We start from the raw sequence: 22908 nt of genomic DNA, 5'->3' as shown, positions 1-22908 counted from the left end.
GTCCTTTTCACATACTGACGATTTGCGCAACTGTTTCACATACTGACGTACGGCGCGACGTATTTGTCATTTGAACAGCGAAATTGTCAGTAGTCCTTTTCACATAGTGACGTATTTTATTTAATATTGTTTTTTGCAGAATAAATTATGCTCTGATAGAAATAAGTGAATTATATTGAAAATATAGTATATTCAAGCGTTACTGCTAACCTGGTTTTAATCGACAATAATGTTTTAATCAAGATTATGAAGCAAATGAAAATCTCTAAATTTTCAACTTCGATTTTCTTGAAATGCGTATTTTGCAAATTCGTCAGTATGTGATGCGGCCGATTGTCCTGTACTGTCTACAATATGCATTGACATGTCCCAGTCACTTATTATGATTGTATCTTCTGATGTCACAGCCAGTGACCAAGGTTCAATGCCTATCTTCATGCTTGCAACATGTGAACCATCGCCCTTGTGTTTGCTGATATATCTCTTCTTGATTTCTCCTACCAGTAATTGACCCTTGGCATCCATGGTTAGACCTACTAGACAAGTGTCTTCATCAGCTGAGGATTTGTTTTGAGGTGATACTGCAGGCCACTTTTCCCTATACCAACCAGCAGGACTATAGACTTTAACGAACTGCGTATAATCGGTAATACACAAACTGCCATCTGAGCTTATTCGGACTTCTCTAGGCCATGAGCGTGTCCCAGGTTTCAGTCCTAGCTTGGTATCTATGCTGGATTTGTGCATACCTTGTTGACTGTATACCTGTACCTTTGCTGCATCCCAATTTGCTACACATACATCTCCTTGATGGTTGACTGCAATGCCATATGGCTTTGTCAGCAAACATGCTGCAGATCCACAAATTTTCCTCTCAAGCATCCAGGAACCATCAAGAATCTGACGTTGTCTATCTGTCTTGGCTGCTACAGCTACTGCTTGTCTGTCAGATATCTGTGTGCAGAAATTTAAAAAAATAAATATATTTCATCAAAGAAAAGTTTAACACTCACATTTTTGTCCGAATAATTTCAGGGTAACCATACTCCGTCATCAGCGGTGTACGCCGGTGTTATACTAGTGAATAACTGATGTATGACTTTTACTTCCTGTTGACAATGTCCTTTTTTGACCTTCTGTCAGGTGTTTCTGGAAGCAAAGTGTCATAGATTTTGGAAAGTTCTCGACCCCCATCTCTATTAAGGGTGGGGCTGGTCTCTTTCGTGATGAAAATTGCTTCTCTCACTTTTGGCAGTAGTTTTTCATGTCTGCAGAGCACTTCGACGTTGTCAGTGTCAGCATCATGTCCTGTGCACTTGTGGTGCTCTCCAATTGCAATTTGCAGTCATTCAGCAGTATCACACCGCTGATGACAGAGTATGGTTACTCTGAAAAAATGTGAGTGTTGTTGACTAGTTTTAAACTTTTCTTTGATGTCTAGTACCAACACATATAAATCTCTACACTCTAAAATAGAAATGTTATTATCAAGGGTACCGGTATTTGAACAACAGGTTCTATGTCCCTTGACTAGATGTTCACTTACCACAGAGAGGACTTCATCAATACTGGGCCTCTTGTGCCAGTCTGCTTCCCAACATTTCCTCAACAAATCAGCAATTGGCCGAGGGCAGTCTGGAGGGATTGGTGGACGCTCGTTGTCACCGCAGATTCGCATTACAATGACTTGTGGTTCCAAACCCTGAAAGGGCACCTCAAGTGTCAACAGTTCCCAAACAACTACACCATAGGAGTGGATATCATATGTAGGCGATAGCTTCAGATCTTTCATCAGTTCAGGGGCCATCCAGGGGTAGGAAGCTGACTGTGTTGCGTTACTCATTGTTTCTTTAAGGTTCTTTGCTATCCCAAAATCAGTCAACTTTAAGATCTTTCCCTTGGCGATCAAGTAGTTGGGCGATTTCACATCTTTATGCAATATCTCCATCTCTCTAAGATATTTTAGCGGTAGCGCAGCCTGCTTTGCCAAATGACAGAGTTGATCTAATGGTAGTCTGTTACCATGACGTTGATCTAGATAGGACCTCAGTGAACCACCTGTGCAGAGCTCCATGATCAAAAAGTAATCAGGACTCTCGTCAAGAACTGCTAACAGCTTCACTATATTTGGATGGTCAAGTTTGGACATGATTTCAACCTCACTTGGATTAACTTTATGAAGTCTCTTTACAGCAACCTCTTGTCGTTTCAATAGCGACTGCTTCCAAGTTGCTTGGTAGACAGTGCTGAAACCACCTTCACCAAGTTCACGTCCAAAAGTCAAAGCAGATCGTTTCACTTTCAAATAAGCCATCATCGAGGTATCTGTGAGTTATGATAAGGATAATGAACTGAGTGCAATGCATTCGTCAAGATAATCGCACGCGCCGTGGAGTTATTGCATTTAGCTTGAGAGCCGATAGGCTCGAAAGCTAAATGCAATAACTCCATGGCAAGTGCAATTATCTTGACGAATGCATTTGCACGAGTACATTATCCGTCCTACACTTTGAGTGTAGGCCTATTAAAACAATAGGCAATATTAATTGCTGCATTCATTATATTAGTTTTAATATTAGGAAAATATCTTACATTTTAAAAACACCGTCAGGACATTGACCAGCTACGTAGCATTTAACTGGTAAAGAAAATCAATCCCTGTAATCAATGGTATCGATTGCGCCATACGTCATACTTAGGTAACTTATTCACGCATGGTTTAATTGACTTGACTTTATGTTGTGACCATTTAATATCGTGGTTTCGAACACAGAGAGCACTGAACCAGTTGGAAACGATCGATTTAGATGTCAGACTAGTACTACGGTGAATATCAACTGGACTTTATAGCTCTATAATTTGAACTACTTATATTAAAACACACGACATTGGGATTTAACAATTTGTTCAGTATTATCATAGGCCTTCAAACACATGTGTTTGAAGGCCTATGGTATTATAAAGCATGATCATGATATTATGCGCTAGTGTGTGTTTCCAGGGCCCGGCTATGTTATTTTAGATATAGGCCTACATGTATTTCATTTGTAAAATGCTGAACATTTTGCAATGGTGTCATCTTGTATAATTATGATCCACCTGTTTTTGGCCCTTTTTAATTAATAGAAGCTCGATTATTCTCATTTGATGTTTATTTTATTAATCATAATTTATGACAATGATATTTGCAAGGGTGCAACTCTACTAGTCTTATTACAAGACTGCCCTATCCCAACCCTAAACCCTAATCCTAAACTCCGTAAACGAGGACTGGACTCAAGTCTAGCGAGTTGTACCTTATTCGGTAATTGTACACTATTATAGAACACCGTTTGTAACTATACCATTTTAACACCACAGAATGTATATTCGTACTTTTTTGTTGGTATATATATCGAACAGACAATTATATAGTTATGTGATCTCTGTGTCTAAAGCGCCACCTAACTCTACTTTATGGTTATGTGAAAGTAGTATTTCTAGTATTTGAGCGTGCACGTATTATCTAGAATCTATTGTTTAGCGTGCAGGTTTTAGATAATGCATTGTTTAGCGTGCAGGTTTATATAATTTGGGCTGTGAAGGGTAGTTCGCGAAAATAATGCACGGGAGAAGAATACATAACGATGAATAGAAACGGGCACTAGAAGTGTATTAATAAATAAAAGCACACAAAAAAGAGAATTTTGACAAAGAAGGAACTTCTATAACCAGCCTCACTTGCTTTTGCAAAATGATCTCTTTGACAATGTTTTGGATCAAGACGTTTTAATAACATGTATGAAAACATTTGAAAAATGTTTTATATGAACACTACAACACTACAACAACATTTTTAAAATATGAAAATGTTATTGTAAAATATTTTTTGCAAACAAGAAAAACAAATCACAGTCATAGTATGTTCACATAGGTCTAAATTATTGTTAGTAAGTCCTATATAGGGCATTTTTCATTTGAGGTCAGAGGGCATTAAGGGGTCACTTCCGATCTAAAACCAATACTGTCACCACTTTTTATTAACCAGAAACACATAGCAGAGAGCCGATATGTTAACACATGAATTGTTGTTACCAAGTGTAGTATTTTTTAATATTAATTAAAGTGACATTCTCAGAGATCTGTTTATCCCACAGAATTAAAACCTTTTAATTTTAATTCTGTGATTTATCCCAAACTACACTTGTTCTATTCCCCTCATATGTCATTTTACTGCACATACAATATTTGCTGCTGTAGTAGATTTCACATCACCAAGTAATATGTCTTGAGGCCAATAAATCAATATTAAAAACAAAACAAACCATTTGTGCCTGGTATTAAATGTAGGCTTGAATCTAATTCAAAAAAATAAGGTAGCGGGTGCCTACCCGGTGCTGATCCACAAGGTATCCGATACCTTGTGGATGTCATTTTAAAGACATCCAATGGCACCCGCTAGCGGATTAGTTTTCGGATGCCTCAAAGTCAGAGGTGGGAGCTACCGGGTAGGTATCCGGTGCCTTAACAAGTTATCCAAAAAGGCACCCGCTAACTTAGTCAATAAAAGGGAGGCATCCGAAAGGGCACCCGCTAACTTAGTCAAGAAAAAGGAGGCATCCGAAAGGTATCCACTAACTTAGTCAATAAAAGGAGGCATCCAAAAGGTATCCACTAACTTAGTCAATAAAAGGAGGCATCCAAAAGGTATCCACTAAGGTCACATGATCACCAACTGCCATTTCAAATTTGCTGTTGGATTCATGCAACAAGCTGTTCTTTGATGGTGGTGTTTTGGTCTCTTCACACAAATCATTCATTCTTTATGGAGAATTTTATACTACAGATGACTACAATGACTATATATATGCACATGTAGATGCACAGGTAAATTAAAGATTTGCAGAGTTGCATTTCAAGCAGTAAATGTTATAAGCTTATCAACTGCTTGTACATAATGTGTGCAAAGGCTGCTGAATTTTGCAGTATGCACTTGCAAGTATCCAAAATTAGTTTTCTGTGCTTCAGTAGCCACTGCAAATTGGATTCATATCATTGGCAATTACTGATACTTGTCTAAAAGGTTGGAGATCGGAGTATAGCATGTGGTGTACCGGGGGGGCACATCAAAAATTTTGGTGGGTATGCTCCCCCGGAATTTTGAGGTGGTGGGTCTTTGGGAGCTGACGGCGTACCTGTAAAAGGGGGTCTTTCGGAGCTGCGAACCGGGCTGTGAACAAGTAAAATGGGGTCTTTTGGAGCTGCGAAAGGTCAAAATCAAGGGTATTTCTTGGCTTATTGGTTGCAAATCGCTTGAAAAAACAAGAAATATGAGGAATAAGCAATTTTTGGGTCTTTTAGAGCTGAAATTATCAAAATCAAGGGTCTTTCAGAGCTTTATTTTGGTCAAATAATAGGGGGTCTTTCGGAGCTGCGAAACCCAAAAAGGGGGGTCTTTCCGGGGGAGCATACCCATATGGTCATTTGTGTTGAGTGCCCCCCCCGGGTGGTGTACCTCTGCACAGTGTCTTCGACCCTATATCTTCATGGCAGGAATCGCCATGGTAGGTTAAATCCACAGCCACGATTAGCCATTTGGTTCAAACCTTTAAAGCTCTTTTAAACTAATAATTAGTCGAGGGACATAACTAAGGCTACTCACAAAAGCCGGGTAATCGATCTTGGTTGTGCGTGATTAAGCTTGTATACCCCATTGAGGTCAATGGTCATCGACTTTTATACTGCCTACAGTGAGTGCAGCTGTACTACACGCTGCACGCTGTAGTCCATAACAGGACCAACGCAATATAAAATGGTCAAATTTTGAGTTCAAAGCGCACGGCCAATTTTCAAAGCGCATTCTAGCGACTATCATATCTGTTCAACACGTATTTCCAAGTTTATGAGACCAAATCTGGTTTCTTGAGAAAAAATCATGACGGGAGATATTCATCATTTTCTAACCCGGTATCAGAAGATTTTCGTCTGATATCAAAATCGTGCATAGCAATTCACGTGTATCGATCCCGTGTATTCATTTTAGTGTCCCTTCTGCACCAAATAATTATTAGCCAGGCGGTGTCGGTGTGCTCTGGGCCCGGGTTGGCACTTATAGGAGTCTGAAACCTTTAAAACAAAATTGTCCAGGCCTAATTAGATTTTAGTTTTGCATTTTACTTTGTGTTATCATGTCATTATGTAGGCCTACAATTTATGCTTGGGACTCAAAATCATTTAGTGTTCAGGAATTCATTGTGTTTTACAGATTTTGTGTTAAATTTCAATGTACCGTACGTATTACAGTAAAAACTGCACCGCGATAATAAAGCTCACATGTTCGCCGGTTTGTTGTATCCATGTGATACTCAATCAATGTATTGCCTCATTTACATGAACTTCCACAAGAATGTTGCCTAAGGGGCTGTGCAATAATTATGAGCCCTCAGCCCCTGGGGAGGGTAAAATTGTGGGGGCCAAGAAATTTTGGCGAGCCGAAAAGGGGGGACAAGCAATTTTTGCCATCCGGGAGGGGGAAAAGCGCTCGCAGTGCTCGCAACATGTATCTAGACCATTTAAGGTTTGTAAATTGGGATCACAAAAATTTGGCATGCACGGGGGAGCAACTGAATTTTAGTGGACCGAGAGGGGGGCAAGCGATTTTGGCGAGCCGTTCGGGGGCTCATAATTATTGCACAGCCCCTAAATATATGCCGACCAAGTGCGGTTTGTTGAAAACCATTGATGCCAATTGAAATGTGCCAAATGACATCGGGTACTTATCCGGTGGTCTCCAAAAAAGCCATCGGATAGTTATCCGGTAAGCGTACACTAACGGTTCTCAAAAGTTTTCCACAAAAGGCACCCGAAAGGCACCCGGTACTTATCCCATTGCTATTCACAATACCGTGGAGGCACCCGATAGGCACCCGATACTTATCCGGTACTTACCCGATGGCTATTCACAATACCATGTAGGCACCCGATAGGCACCCGATACTTATCTGGTACTTACCCGATGGCTATTCACAAGTGACCAGATACCATGGAGGCATCCACTAAAAGGTATCAGGTGCTTACCCGGTATCTACCTAATTTGCATGTCATTTCAGCCGGTGCTTACCCGGTGAGTAGCGGATAGGTATCCGCAAAGTTGTGTTTTTTCGATATGGCAACCATCTGCAAAGATTGAGAAATATTCTGGGTTTTTATTCAGATTCAAACCACCTGCTTATTTGTAAAATCATGATTGGTGCTATTCTGAAAATGATGGGGTGAACATAAACTTTATAGTCTTCACGGTCCAGTAGCTGAAAAATTCAATGGTCAACAATATATTTCTTGTTGTTTGTTTACTTGCTAATTTGTTTGCCTTTCCAACTTTATTTTGAAAAATTGTGTCGCTTCATTAGGTAGGTAGAGCCATTTGAATCAATAGAGTCCATTTTGTACACAAAGTATAGGGACATTTATTATTATTATACCTCATAAATATTTATTAGGTAATCCATACATCTTATTGGTTAATAACGCCAGCGTCCGAGTACGGTATTTTGGCTACTTCCCCGCGCGTGTGCAATTACTTGCACGCGGGGAAGTAGTAAAAACTGCACCCCTGCTCCCAGACAAACAAGTAGCCCCTGTTACCACACGGTGTCTCCACCCCGCGTGTCACTGTTTCTTCAGACGTTGCATTATGCTACACAACGGCGATTCTTCAGATGCGTTTATTGTGAAAATGCTGCAATTATTTTGCCGGGCGATGGATAATAACAAACGAATTTGACGTTTTATGAAACAAAATGTTATTTACAGAGTGTTAAAAAATAAAACTGGAATAATATAGACCTAAATGTAATTTTGAACAGAAATCCTCCAATAATGAAAATATTTGTGGGGTATAGTAAAACAAATACAACATGTTTCACTTCCCGACGTGTCAGATCAAATCATCCAACACCTTGGGACCAGTAGTTTTGACTACTTCCCCTCAAAACATGTTGCATTTGAATATTACTATACCTCATAAATATTAGGTAATCCATACATCTTATTGGTTAATAACGCCAGCGTCCGAGTACAGTATTTTGACTACTTCCCCGCGCCTGCGTAATTACTCGCATGCGGGGAAGTAGTAAAAACTTCCGCACCCCTACAACCACACGGTATATCGACCCGCGCGGCACCGTTCCTTCAGACGTAGCATTTATATGCTACACAACGGCGGTTCTGCAAATGCGTTTATCGTGAAAATGGCGTCTGCTGCAGTTATTTTGTCGAGATTACCGATGGATAATAACACGCGAATTTGACGTTTTATGAAACAAAATGTTATTTATGGAAAGTTAAAAAGAAAATGAGAATAATATAATTATGTCAAAATGTAAATATTGATTGAACAGAAATCCTCCAAGAAAATCAGGTAAGCAAAATAATAAACTTTTTTTTACCATGCCGGCCGGCACGTTACGTTGACGGATGTGTGTTTTGACTTTTGTTTACGATTTCAAGTTACCGTGATAGTGAAAATATTTATGAGGTATAGTAAAACAAATACAACATGTTTCATTTCGGGGAAGTAGTCAAATCATCCAACACCTCGGGACCAGTAGTTTTGACTACTTCCCCTCAAAACATGTTGTATTTGAATACTATTCTGCTACCTGTAACTAACCATACAATGAATAAGCCAAACACTGTGTGTTCATGTCAAGAGATCCAGGAATTATACCCATACATAAAGCTACATAAGGAATCCCATGCAAATCCAAGGGGACATGATCTCAAAGATGGACATAAGCTTTCAGTTTTCTATACATTTTGTTGGTATATCTGAAATGAAAATGGTTTAATGAACCATTTTTAAACAACTTCAGAAACTTTTACAGATTATTTTTTTATTCAGGTAACCCCATTTGATATTCACACTCCCTGTGTGGGAAATTGAAGTCATATCTTCCATACAGGGTGTATGGATTTCAACCGAAATAGCCCATTGTTTCAACTTACTTAATAATATTATAATCACACTGCATAAATGGCCATATTCTTGTGGTTTCATCGTTGAGTCGTCACAATAGAACTATCACCATGATGACTGTGAACTTGTCGCTACACTTGTTCATCGGCAACTGAACCAGGAAGTCTATTATATTATATATAGCCCATAATATTGGGTATAGTCAGCTGGGAAATTTTAACGGGCAATATTTGTGTTGTTTTTTTATGCTCCAGTGATTTCAAATTGAACTTCCTTTTTTATTTAGTATATATTTTGTTTTTATTGAATTTATATATAGAAGTAGTATTTTAAATATTTCATTAAATTTACTTTAAAAAAATCAATAATAAATTAATAAAATAATAAATAATAAAATGGGTACTATATCAAGTCATTGTAACCATTATTATAACCATGAGCTTTGGTGACGGTGGTGGTGGTGGTGGGGGGGGTGTTGTGTTATGTGTGTGGGGTGGGGTGTGTGGGGTGTGTATGTGGATAAAAATAGATAGGACATGAGCTGGGAAAATCCAGACAACTATGTGTTCAATAAAAGGCATATATTCAGCGATGCCAGCAAAAGTGTTACAAATTGAAATTGTGTATAAATTACATGAAGGTTTAGTCATTAAAATTATCATTAACTGTTTTTGAAATGAATATTTGGCCAAAAAAAAAATAAAAAAATAAACAACAACGAAGAAACCAGCAGTATTAACAAAATTGAAGCCCCTTTTAAAGTCATAATGTACGATCTTATAATATGAATTTGGTTAATTTTTTTCAAACCTGATTTTTTGGCATATTTGTAATGTTTACACATGTCAAAACTTGCACCTAAATGGATTCAGCCAAATTTCTTGTGTTTGCAGGTAAACAGAGCAAAGTTCGACATAAAGTCATAATTTAGAATTATGACTTTATGTCCTCCCATAGAACTGTGTGTTAAACGGCCAAAATAACAAGCAGTGTTTCTTTCACTTTACCTCGTTATTTCAGCTCTAAATTAACAGAAACCATTCCCGATAATTATTACTAGTATTATTTCAGCATTTTGAGTATATAATGACAAATTTAAAATTTGAAGGAAATCGTACATTAAGCCTTTAAATACATCTACTTAGGTAGAGAAATTTTCATGAAATAGAGAAATTTTCATGTAAAATGTCCAATATATATATTGTAACAGCCGCGATATCTTCAGTAGATAACTGGTATTACGCTCGTAAATACTACTATGTTGCTATCTTCAGTAGATATCTAAGTATTAGATACTGTTATGTTAATTGCTATCTTCAGTAGATAGCTAAGTATTAAATACAGCTATGTTGCTATCTTCAGTAGATAGCTAAGTATTAAATACTTTTATGCCACTATAAATACTCGTATCCCAGCAAACACAAAATGTTGCTATCGTTAGTGAGGGAGACGTGCTCATACATTATTATAAATACATTTTACCTCAATCAAGTAGGTTGTAAAATGTGGTTAATAAAACAATAAATTCAATGAAATGTAAGTCATTTTTAAAGTGTGTCACATCTAATTATTATTCAAAATTAACTCAGTGATTGCATGTGCTTTTATGAAATTACGGCTATAGAATATCATGTTTATAGTTTGTGGTGTGGACAATATCACAAAATAAAACTCCTATAAAAGTAATTTGAATTGTTAAATTATTATGACCATTTTGACACCTCTTTTGTCAAAATCGGAGCATTTTTATATTTTGACCCCTATAGAACCTTAGCAAACATTTGACCTTTGACCTTTTAGAAATAACTCTAGAACGTTACATCCTAGATAGATCAAACTATACATTTTCTGAGTCCGTATGACTAGAAAAATACATTGGTATATAGTTTCGAACGCTATTTGAGCTAAGTTTGGAATTTATCCCTGCAGTGTAAACTTCGATTAACTTTTCCTGCCAAATGTTACTCCTGATATCATGCATTTGTGTGTACCCTATATGATGTCAACTATCTCTGGTAGCAGAGCCACTTTGTCCCCACTCCGATCCGTGATACCCTCCCCCCATGGTCATACAATATCATAAATAAACTTCTCAATCAGGTTGGTTTTAAAATGTGGTTAATTAAAGTCAAAACTATAAATTCAATGAAATGTAAGTCATTTCTACAGTGTGTCATAGCTAATATTTAGAGGTTTTACATTTGCCTTTGGAACCGAGGAATATCCCGAGGGGCACAGCCCCGAGGGATATTCCGAGGTCCAAAGCAAAATGTTTAGATTTTTCACAATGCCCGACATATAACCGATGCAAAGTTATTAACCTCATTCATAACCGTCACTTTGATCTTTTAACTTGACAAAATAACACAAAATTTTCCTCAAAAGTTTGTGAAAATAAACAATTTTTACATCTTCCCTTTCCCAAAATCGATCAGGCTAAAACAAAACGACCAATAACAAAAGTGCGTATCAGAATCTGTGCAAATATGGTAGCGCGCAATCCAAATACGGCAGCCAGCGCGCGCGCAGTTCGTTGGACGCACAATACGGCGCACGCAGAAGTCAATTGTGTGCGACATTGGAACAATTACGCATTTTGCGGTCAATTGTGAGATATTAATGACCTCGATTTGCGTTCGCGTTTTCACAAATAATAAAATATGATTGGATCGCACGCATCGCGTTTATTAATGAGGTTATGAATTATTATTCATAACCTCATTAATAAACGCGATGTGTGCGATCCAATTACATTTAGTTATTTTTGAAAACGCGAACGCAAATTGAGGTCATTAATATCTCACAATTGACCGCAAAGTGCGTAATTGTTCCAATGTCGCACACAATTGACCGGCGTTCGCGTGTTGTTGTGCGTCGAACAAACTGCGCGCGCGCTGGCTGCCGTATTTGGATTGCGCGCTACCATATTTGCACAGATTGTGATACGCACTTTTGTTATTGGTCGTCATGTTTTAGCCTGATCGATTTTTTGAAAGGGAAGATGTAAAAATCATCTATTTTTATAAACTTTTGAGCAAAATTTTGTGTTATTTTGTAGGGTGAAGAGATTAAAGTGACGGTTATGAATGAGGTTTAACTTTGCATCGATATATCGGGCATTAAAAATCTAAACATTTGCTTTGGACCTCGGAATATCCTCGGGGCTACACCCTCGGGATATTCCTCGGTTCCAAAGGCAAAATGTTTAGATTTTTCACAATGCCCTCCAAATAACCGATGCGCAGTTATTAACCTCTAATTATTCACAATTCACTCAGTGATTGCATGCGGGGAACGTAAAAGGAAACAAAGTCGCGGCCTGTCTGGCTTTTATGAAATTACGACTGTGGGAAATCATGTTTATAGTTTGTGGTGTGGAAAATATCCCAAAATGCACAATCTCACATAAAATTTATCATTGATTTGAATCATTTTGGAATTTGTAATAATTATGGGAAAATAACATACGTTTTAACATTATTTATATTTACGTTTATAAAATTACTTTAATAGTATTCCAGTTATCTCAATCGGCAAGGCGCTAAAGAGATTCGAGCTTGAAATGCAAAATAGTCTTGGTCTCCGTATGAAACTCCGTATGAAACTTGGGAAGCGGATTCTGGCTGCGATGTTTAATAAACATTGTTTATTATGTTTGCAGAACGAGATTATGGTACTGCGCCTTACATACCTCTCTCCCGGGCTCTGTCAATAGCACTGAGTGATGCTAAATAAAAAGGTGTGTGTTGGGCTAACGTCAGTGGTTAGCGGTTTTCTGTAAAGGCAGAAATGCGCTAAACTGTGGCATTTGTACACCGAAAATATTCTAACATGCTTGGTCAGTTTAATAAATGAACGATGTAAATCTGGCCATGAATAGCAAAGAAAATAATTATATGCAGTGTTCGAAATAAGCACTTATCCTCTTGTCCTCTTGTCCAAAAATCACTGGGGACAACCATATTGAGATATGTACTTATCCTCTGGACAACCACTATATTTTACCTCTTAAATATGACACATTTTGGGGACAACCAAAATGTTTTGAGGACAAGCAGAAATTATGCTTTAGTTGTCCTCGGGACAACCTCCATATTTTCCTTATTTCGGACACTGATTATATGTCAAAGCCAAGGTTAAGTACGTCCAGTTTAAAGTCACCAAAATGGCGAACTTGCAAACTCTGTTCAGTTACATGGCTAGAGGCTTGGATATCTATAAAATACTCCTTGGGTTGATTGTTTTTCTTGTTTTGTCATGGATTGTAAGTATGTATCGAAACCAAGTCAGAAATCTCCCACCAGGGCCCATGGCCTGGCCTCTTATTGGCTGCTTACCACAACTTTTGTTTATGTGTTTTAAGGCAAAAAGCATCGATCATATAAAATCGCATCTGTGTGAGACGTATGGGCCTCCCGATGGGCCTGAGTGTAACATGCCATTGCCATTTGGTGTTGATGTAGTACTCATCAGTGGGTATAATGTAAAGCCAAGAATTTTCTGCTTTACAAATGCTAAATTCCGCTTTTCTCCGCTTTGTAATTTTAGCACATTTCTGACATAATAAAATTTCACAAGAATCTTGTGACGATCATTGCGATTTGCAAAGTTGGGATGGGTAATTGGGTATCATGGCTGCAATGGGGCGTTGTACGGTAAATCTATGACGGATTTTACTTTATTTTGATGAATTTTGAAGACCCATTTCATTTAGTATTTTATTTATTTCTTTTCAATTGTATTTTTTTCCTTTTTCCAGGTCATTTTTGCTTATTTTTTTATTTTTTTCTCAGAAATGCGTTTTCCGCTTTATCTCCGAATTCCGCGATTTCTTGGCTTTAGTATAAATGCTGTCAATGAATTGTTCAGGAGTCCACAATTTGACCAAAGAGCCCGGGGGGGGGCACATCAAACAATTTTGGTGGGTATGCTCCCCCGGAATTTTGAGGTGGTGGGTCTTTGGGAGCTGATGGCGTACCGGTAAAAGGGTCTTTCGGAGCTGCGAACCGGGCTGTGAACAAGTAAAATGGGGTCTTTTGGAGCTGCGAAAAGTCAAAATCAAGGGTCTTTCTTGGCTTTTTGGTTGAAAATCGCCTGAAAAAACAAGAAATATGAGGAATGAGCAATTTTTGGGTCTTTTAGAGCTGAAATTATCAAAATCAAGGGTCTTTCGGAGCTGTATTTTGGTCAAATATAGGGGGTCTTTCGGAGCTGCGAAACCCAAAAGGGGGGTCTTTCCGGGGGAGCATATCCGTATGGTCATTTGTGTTGAGTGCCCCCCCCCGGGCCAAAGAGTACCTGTTCCACGTTTGGATTTACCTGAGGAGGTCTTGAATGGGCAAGGTAAGCTGATTTTAAATTGTGTCATTTATATGTGAGGTGCACGGATTTGCCATAGAAGTGATCATGTAGCAATAGGTTTAAACAATGTTTGAATATACCGCACTGCACTAGTACGTTCATGCGGTACCTCTGTATTGAACCATAGATATCAAAGAACAGGGATAAAAACCGGGATTGTAATTCTATAGAATATTCATATATGAATTAAATTTAAATGTTTAAATGTCGGGTGATGGTATATAAAGGGTATTACAAAACATTCAAAAACATTTGTTTGAAAACTACTCCCTACTGCAAAATGTTCTAACATGATGTTAGCTAGCTACATGTAAGTGTTGAAATGTTTGCAAAACTTATTTTACAATATCTTTTGACAACATTTTAAAAATGTTGCTACAGTGTCTTTTCATACAAATCGTTTAAACGTTTTCATGACCTTTATAAAACCCGACATTTAATGTTCTTTAAACGTTTTTATCAAAACCAAAACCCTAAATATATTATGTTTAAAACGTATTGTGTTTGCTGAGAACACATACCGTAAAGATTCGCCTAATGGCGCACATGGGCTCCTTTGCCTTGGGGAAAATTTCATGTACAAATAGAGAGCTCTTTCCACTGAACAAGAATTAAGGGTCCGTGCCTTTATTTGTTTGTAGGATTTTTATGGGAGGGTACTTTTAGTTTGTACCTAAAATTTCATTTATGTCAATGGAGCCCATAGCGCCATTAGGCGAATCTTTACGGTATAGTGCATTCACTCGCATCATGTTAACTGAAGGTCGTCATTATCTTGTTACACGTGTTCCCTTGTGTTGAGCTGATTTCTTTCATGAGGTGTTCAGTCTCTGTAGCAATTTGGTCTTAAATGCTTCTTTTTTGAAAAGATCGCACATGATACAATGTGCAAAAACATATTTGTATTAGTCCCTTCTCGAACACTAGGGCGGTTATTTTAATTTAAAATACATAAATAAATAAATAAATAAATAAATAAATAAATAAATAAATAAATAAATAAATAAATAAATAAATAAATAAAATATATTGTACAAACCAGAATATATTGTGAAGATTAATGTAAATTTCGAGTTGGTTAATATAGTTTTAAAAGTTCTTGTAGATATACTGGAGCAAGTTCGTCAATACAATTAAAAGTAAGAAGAGTTTTATAAATGATAAATATATAAGATAATATGAACTGTTAAACTTCTTTCATTTGCATTGTTCTATACAACATGAATGAGTCAAATTAGATGGTTCAGCATAGACAAATGGGCAACGATATAATAAAAAGTTGTAAAAAAAGCTCTTAAAATTTAAAATTGGACAAATGACTATAATTGATCATGCCATAATTGTTCTGATTTGTCATTAGCTTTGTTATTTTCTTGATTAATACAAATTCCATATGTAATGACAAATTAATGAATGTCAAATTAAAAGACGCATTAATATTTGTCAAAATGAGAACTACCTGCCGATTGGCCAAAAAGAAGTTTTCATTATCAATTGGACCAATCAGCAACATTGTTAGAATAATTTCACCACGCCAAAAATTGGGGTGAATTATTTGCAAAGCTCCATTCTGATTGGTGATTAATAAAGTAAAGATACCATATAATTGACCAATCAGAGGCAATGTTAGATCGGCAGGTAGTGCTCATGGGGTTAGTTTGTCATTACAAATGGATTTTTATCAAGCAACAAAGTAATATGTGCTGAAAAAACAATTTGAAATCATTTTAAGAGTTATTTCACCATTACAAATAAATTTCCAAAATATCAGATTATATTTTGAATGACAAAACCAGCCCTTTAAAATGATATGATTGCAGCTTATACACAGCTACACAAGAGTGGGTACCAGAATATGATATCATCAATTGCTTCCCATCTGCTGTGAAGGCAAGACATCTGGCTTTACCTGGCACACTGATGGCGATATCTCCCAGGTATTCACCAGATACAGAGAAACAATGGATGTACTTATTATAAAAGTTACAAACACAGATGATGTCCTCAATGCAGGCAATTCCTGCAGGCATCCATCTTTGGACATGAGCTGCATGGTTGACAGTGTGCAACAATTGTCCTGCACTATCTACAATATGCACTGAACTTAAATCGCGCCAGTCACTTATGATAATTGCATCATCTGATGTCACAGCGAGTGACTTTGGTTCAATGCCTACCCTGATGCTTGAAATATGTGAACCATCGCCCTTGTGTTTGCTGACGTATCTCTTCTTGATTTCTCCTACCAGTAACTGACCCTCAGCATCCATGGTTAGACCACATAGACTCGTGTCCTCATGAGCTGATGATTTGTGTTGAGGTGACACTGCAGGCCACTTTTCTCTATACACTCCATCGGGACTATAGACTTGAATGAACTGTGTCTCATCAGAAATATGCAAACTACCATCTGAGCTTACAATGACTTCTCTAGGAGAGGAGTATGTCCAATGCATGTGCTTGGAATCTAGGCTGAGTTTGTACATGCCTTGTTGATTGTACACCTGTACCTTGGCTGCATTCGCATCTGCTACACATACATCTCCTTGATGGTTGACTGCAATACCCCGTGACATTTGCAGCTTACCAGGTCCATCCCCACCAATCTTCCTCTCAAGCATCCAGGGACCATTAAGTATATGTCGTTGTCTAGCTGCCTTGGCTGATGCTGCTGCAGCTAGTGTATCAGATATCTGTGTGCAGAAACAGTGATCAAATTATTGTTGAGATTTCCACATAATATAGTGATTTACATAATTTAGTATATTTAATGTTATCTTTTTTTTTAATTCTCGCTATTCGCAATAAGGGCGCCGCCAGCGGTTTGCGATGTAATCGTGATGTATCATGGGAAAATCGTGATGTATCATGGGAAAAGGTCGACATCCAAGGCCGCGCAAGACGATTATTACCATGCTATTACATAGGAACACGTGACAATATTTTTAGTTTGTCAATATAACGGTATTACACGCAAATCTATAGAGAAAAAATAATTGTGCACATTTCAAATCACATTATTAAGTATTATTGAGTATCGATTCGCGTGTAACACCTTTATTTTGACAAACTAAAAAATATTGTCACGTGTTCCTATGTAATAGCATGGTAATATTCGTATTGCGCGGACTTGGATGTCGACCTTTTCCCATGATACATCACGATTACATCGCAAACCGCTGGCGGCGCCCTTATTGCGAATAGCGAGAATTGTGTCTAACTGCCTTTGCCTTGGATCAGAGAAGATTTATTATAAAAGGAATAGTAGGGGTGCTAAGACCTAAAATGGCCCGTCAGGGGCACATAGTCAAGGAGAAAAAAAGCCATTGCTTTTAGGTGATAGGCCTATGGATCATCACCCGGGTGGATGTGGAATTCTAAAGTGGAGCAATTTTTTTATTCGTCAAAAAGTGTAAATAATTACCCAAATTGGGTAAAAATTTAAAAGTATATTTTCAGCTCTTCTGGAAAGCAGAAGATTAATATATGGTATTATGCTTCCTTCTATATGTACACGCGGTCAATTCAGCCTATTTTGGGGGTGTTTTAGTCTCCTATTGGGGTAAAAAATGGTTACAATTTACCCAAATTGCGTAAATGTTACCTAAATTGAGTAAATTTTGATAAAACATAATAGAGAGAAACTATCCCTTCTCCCTTATATACCAAAGCGGTAAACTGGAATTTCCCTATCTAGCTATTAACAGCTCAGGGATTTTCTTAATGGTGCAATACAATGAACATTCTGGAGAACTGTGGATTTCCAAAGATCCAAAATTAGATTTGTTTTTCTGTTAAACTTTGTTGCATGAGAGGGGATTCCCAAAATGTCATTACACACCAACTCTTGCAAAGGGGTTTCCCATCTCTCATCTCTCTCATGAAAATCTTTAAATTGTAAATAGAATTTAAATAATCAAATTAAATTACTCAGGGCACATCATAACATGCACTGCACTGACTTTGGCTGGCAATTTTATTGAGGACAATTTGTGCTCAGAATTTTTTTCATGATTAAAATTAGATTCTCGAGTAGCACGCTACCGTGTATATCTTCCACTTAAAACTATTAAAATAGCAGCATAAGTATAGGTAAATAAAGGTAACAAACTCACATATACACATAACACCCACATGTACCCCATATCCCAATAAACACAAGAATGTTTTTTAAAACGATATAAACGTGTTTGGTTTTATTCAAAACGTTTCAATATAAACATTTAAATGTCGGGATATATAAAGGTCATGAAAACATTTTTAAACATTTTATATGAAAAAACACTACAACAACATTTTAAAAATAATGTCAAAATGTTATTTAAAATATATTTCGGCAATCATTTTTGCAAAATCTGTAATACGTTTTCAAACATGTTTTTGGAACGTTATTAAAACATTTTATACCCTTTATATAACTCAACAATATACCGTTTCCTGTAAAAAAAACCGTTTTGTGATTGCTGGGTACCGAAAGTACTTACACATACATACAACATAGGTGTTCACTTACCGCAAGGAGGACCTCATCAATACTGGGTCTCTTGCGCCAGTCTACTTCCCAACATTTCCTCAACAAATCAGCAATTGGCCGAGGGCAGTCCGGAGGGATTGGTGGACGCTCATTGTCCCCGCAGATTCTCATCACAACAACTTGTGGTTCCAAACCCTGAAAGGGCACCTCAAGTGTCAAAAGTTCCCATACAACTACACCATAGGAGTGGATATCATATGTAGGCGATAGCTTCAGATCTTTCATCAGTTCAGGGGCCATCCAGGGGTAGGAAGCTGATTGTGTTGCATCACTCATAGTTTCTTTAAGGTTCTTCGCTATCCCAAAATCAGTCAACTTTAAGACGTTTCCATCGGCGATCAAGTAGTTGGGCGATTTCACATCTTTGTGCAATATCCCCATCTCTCTCAGATACTTTAGCGGTAACGCAGCCTGCTTTGCTAAATCACAGAGTTTATCTAATGGCAGTCGCTTACCATGACGCTGATTTAGATAGGACCTCAGCGAACCTCCTGTGCAGAGCACCATGATCAAAAAGTAATCGGGACTCTCTTCAACAACCGCTAACAGCTTCACTATATTTGGATGGTAAAGTTTGGACATGATTTCAACCTCACTTGGATTAACTTTAAGAAGTCTCTTTACAGCAACCTCTTGTCGTTTCAATATTGACTGCCTCCAAGTTGCTTGGTAGACAGTGCTGAAACCACCTTCACCAAGTTCACGTCCGAAAGTCAGAGCAGATCGTTTCACTTTCAAATAAGCCATCATCGATGTATCTATGTGTGATAAATAAATAAATAAATAAATAAATTAATTAATTAAATAAATAAATATTAAATGAGTTATATAAGAAAATATTGAATGTTTTTATTAATTCAATGGAAAGAATATTTTCATTCGGTGAAATATGAACTGTTCTATTCAACGAGGCCGAGTCCATATTTCACCTACTGAAAATATTCTTACCATTGAACTTATAAACATTCAATAGTTGTATATTGTTTCCTGGTTGCGGAACAATTGGGTGATGATGTCACAGCGAAACCAGGATCTCGAAGTAAAGTTGTCACAAACAAGAAGTATATAGGATTGAAGACCGAATTAAAAAGACTAGTTTGCGTATGACGTCCTATTCAACCAGACCAAGAATGCTGTACTGCGCAGGTCAGTAACCAATCACGTCGCGCATTTGCCCTGACGTCAGACGCAAACTAGTCTTTTTAATTCGGTCTTCAATAATAGGATGACTGAGAAAGTAAAGACCTTGATGCCAATTCCCGTGTTTTTTGCTGAACCATGAAATGATATAGACGGTAGACCCATACAAGTGTATGTTACTTACTTACTAGCTTACTTACTGAAATGCCACGGAGGTATGACCCCCTGAGTGGTGTTAAATGAAAGAGGAAAAAGTAAAGAATTTAATAAAAATATTTTCCCACCCGGGGTGACACTCATCATAAAAATTCATAAGACCCAGGTCAATATTCATATGGGTCCTTTTCATATCTCAAAATGCCAAGAAGGTATGACCCCCGAGTGGTTTCAAATGAAAGTAAAGAATTATGATTTTTTATTAAAAATTATTTTCCCATGGAGGTGATACTCCTCATGAGACCTGGGTCAGTATTCATATTTTGGGTCCTTTTCATATCTCGAAATGCCAAAATGGACATATTTCGAAATCCAATGAAGGTATGCCCCACCCGAGTGGTGTCAAGAATATTTATAAATTATTTCCACACCGGGGGTGACACTCATCATAAGACCTTCATATGAAAAGGTTTGACTACAAAAACGATCATTTTGTGTTTGATGGGTCACTGCATAAAATAACAATACTAGTATTTGAAATTGCCACCACAGAGATGAAGAAATGTTGCAAAATTTGACCCATATGCCTACTGTGATAGGAATTACAATTAAATACAACATATTTTTGGCAAATATGATTTGTTAATAACGAAGCATTCCAATATTAACAATGAAAAAGAGAACAGAATATCTTCATTGTGGGGACCCATCCGGCCCTGGCCAGAATTTTACCAACACAATTGGTCTTTTTTCAGGAAAAATACGAATAAAAAATTGCAACAAGTGTCAACTTGTAATATGTAATAATTATTTTCTTTCAATGGAGTTAAACTTCATTTAGAGAAAAAGGGATTGTCCTTCCCCCCCCCCCCCAAATGACTGATTTCGCCAGCACCTTACACTCCTAATCAGACTCCATTCGGGGGAACTGAACAACCTGCCCCCTCCCCCCAACTTTCAATGTGCTGCGCACGCCACTGGCGACATCATTATTTTAAGTCAAACAACGAGGCAAAGCCGAGTTGTCTTTCACCGAAAATAATGATGTCGCGTGTTATATGAGACGATAGATGCACGACAGCGGCTAAAAACAATACCTTTATTCTCATTCTTAAACACTTCAATTCAAATAAACAAATTAATCATAAATATACCAAATTTTAATCAAATTAAATCCTACATTTTACAAGGAATTACCTAGAGCATTTTGTAGAGCTTAGAATCGATCAGTCTGGTTGTTGGTATGCACCTCCGATTGGTTCAAATAGCGCGTACGAGTATCGCGTCGACACCGGGGTCGACACGCACGCGCTAGTGTGTGATATCGTGTCATATCATACGGGTAAGAACCAATAAGATTGCAAGAACATTCTAAAGTGTTTAAGAATCGGTAATATACATGCCCTTTAACTTAAGGTTGGTATAAATCCGGGAATTATGGAAACGTTTAGGCTTCATCACTGTTAAAGTGCTTTTAAAAACGTACGGTTTAAAAACATTTGCTGATGGGTTTACAAGTTTGTACAAAATATATCTGAATGTGCCTTAAACTTCACTCGGAAACAAGAATTATTTCAACTTACTTAATAATAATGATCACACTACATAAATGGCCATATTATTGTTGAGTCGTCAAACTGGAAGTATCACCATGACTGTGAACTTGCCTCTAGACTCGTTCGACGCCAACTGAACAAGGAAGTATAAAGTCTAAAGTCTAAACTGAACCAGAAAGTCTATAGGATATATAATTACAATAAGTGAAGGTCACAGTGTATGTGGTCTAAATCTCAGTAATATTTATTTTTATTTTCTGTTTTTTCCGTTGATAAAAGAATGTCATAGTTAGGGGAAAAAGTTCACTTTGGTGGCCACTCTCTGGCTAGTAAGGTTTGACGATTGATTCGACTTCTATGGACCATTTAGAAAAAAAAATAGCCACCATGTCCCTCGCGAAAATCCCGGCATTTTTCGCTAGAGGCCAAAATCCAAAATGGCCGCCACCACCATTTTGAAAATTTAAGTTTTGAACCAGAGCACCTATAATCATGCACAAAGACACTTTTTCGGATATGTCGAGTACAAGGATTCCGATTCTGACATTAGTTTGACATTACGGCATCATTTTCACCCAGAAATCCAAGATGGTGGCCGGCACCATCTTGAAAAATTTAGTTTTGAACAAGAGGACCTTAAATCGTGTACAAAGACAACTTTTGGATAAGTCGACCACAAGGATTTCAAATTTGACATTACTTTGACATTACGAACTCATATTTACACAGAAATCCAAGATGGTGGCTGCCGGCGCCATCTTGAAAAAAATAAGTTTTGAACCAGATTACCTAAAATCGTGTACAAAGACACTTTTTCCGGTAAGTCGACCCCAAGAAATCCGAATCTGACATTAATTTGACGTTACAAAATAATTTTTGCCCAGAAATCCAAGATGGCCCCCATTTGGTAGAGCGTAAAATTAATGTGATTTTTGAATGAAAGCAGAAGCATAAATGTGTCATTTCCGCCTTATCTGGGGCTCATGTCCCTAGCTTATAGGCCTATGGGGTTTAAACTGCCTTATCTTGGGTTTACATCCCTTATCTAGGGATAAGGCGCCTTACCTGTGGTTTAGACGGCCTTATCCTGGGTTTACGTTCCTTACCTGTGGCTAAGATGCCTTAACCTTAGCATATCGCAGTCTAAACCCAGATAAGGCATCTAAACCCCAGATAATGCGCCGTAACCCCAGATAAGGGACGTA

General features: G+C 37.6%; 2 protein-coding genes across 2 annotated transcripts; both read right to left on the bottom strand.

Annotated features, from left to right (window-relative positions):
• Positions 1–212: 212 nt before the first annotated feature.
• LOC140143901 (mitogen-activated protein kinase kinase kinase 21-like) lies at positions 213–9090 on the bottom strand. Its single transcript, XM_072165729.1, has 3 exons — positions 8986–9090; positions 1547–2325; positions 213–954 (listed from the first exon to the last, which is right to left on the bottom strand). The coding sequence occupies exons 1-3, from the start codon at positions 9035–9037 to the stop codon at positions 274–276; spliced, it is 1512 nt and encodes a 503-aa protein (XP_072021830.1). The 5' UTR covers positions 9038–9090; the 3' UTR covers positions 213–273.
• A 6486-nt stretch (positions 9091–15576) lies between these two features.
• On the bottom strand, positions 15577–21832 carry LOC140143902 (uncharacterized). Its single transcript, XM_072165730.1, has 3 exons — positions 21731–21832; positions 18831–19609; positions 15577–17010 (listed from the first exon to the last, which is right to left on the bottom strand). Exons 2-3 carry the CDS (start codon positions 19599–19601, stop codon positions 16090–16092), a joined length of 1692 nt encoding a protein of 563 aa, XP_072021831.1. The 5' UTR covers positions 19602–19609; positions 21731–21832; the 3' UTR covers positions 15577–16089.
• Positions 21833–22908: the final 1076 nt, after the last annotated feature.

This window comes from Amphiura filiformis, unplaced genomic scaffold (genome assembly GCF_039555335.1).
Source record: "Amphiura filiformis unplaced genomic scaffold, Afil_fr2py scaffold_32, whole genome shotgun sequence".
In the NCBI taxonomy this organism is placed as follows: Eukaryota; Metazoa; Echinodermata; class Ophiuroidea; order Amphilepidida; family Amphiuridae; genus Amphiura; species Amphiura filiformis.
Note: the sequence above shows the minus strand (reverse complement) of the source record. Positions and strands in the feature narration are given on the sequence as shown.

Bases quoted from the DNA above. Each gene is read 5' to 3' on its own strand.
- LOC140143902 (XM_072165730.1), bottom strand. From the start codon at position 19,601: ATGATGGCTTATTTGAAAGTGAAACGATCTGCTCTGACTTTCGGACGT. The intron at 17,011-18,830 runs GTAAGTGAACAC...TTCTGCACACAG, and splicing joins TTGATGAGGTCCTCCTTGCG to ATATCTGATACACTAGCTGC.
- LOC140143901 (XM_072165729.1), bottom strand. From the start codon at position 9,037: ATGAAACCACAAGAATATGGCCATTTATGCAGTGTGATTATAATATTA. The intron at 2,326-8,985 runs GTAAGTTGAAAC...CATAACTCACAG, and splicing joins TGTGATTATAATATTATTAA to ATACCTCGATGATGGCTTAT. The intron at 955-1,546 runs GTAAGTGAACAT...TTCTGCACACAG, and splicing joins TTGATGAAGTCCTCTCTGTG to ATATCTGACAGACAAGCAGT.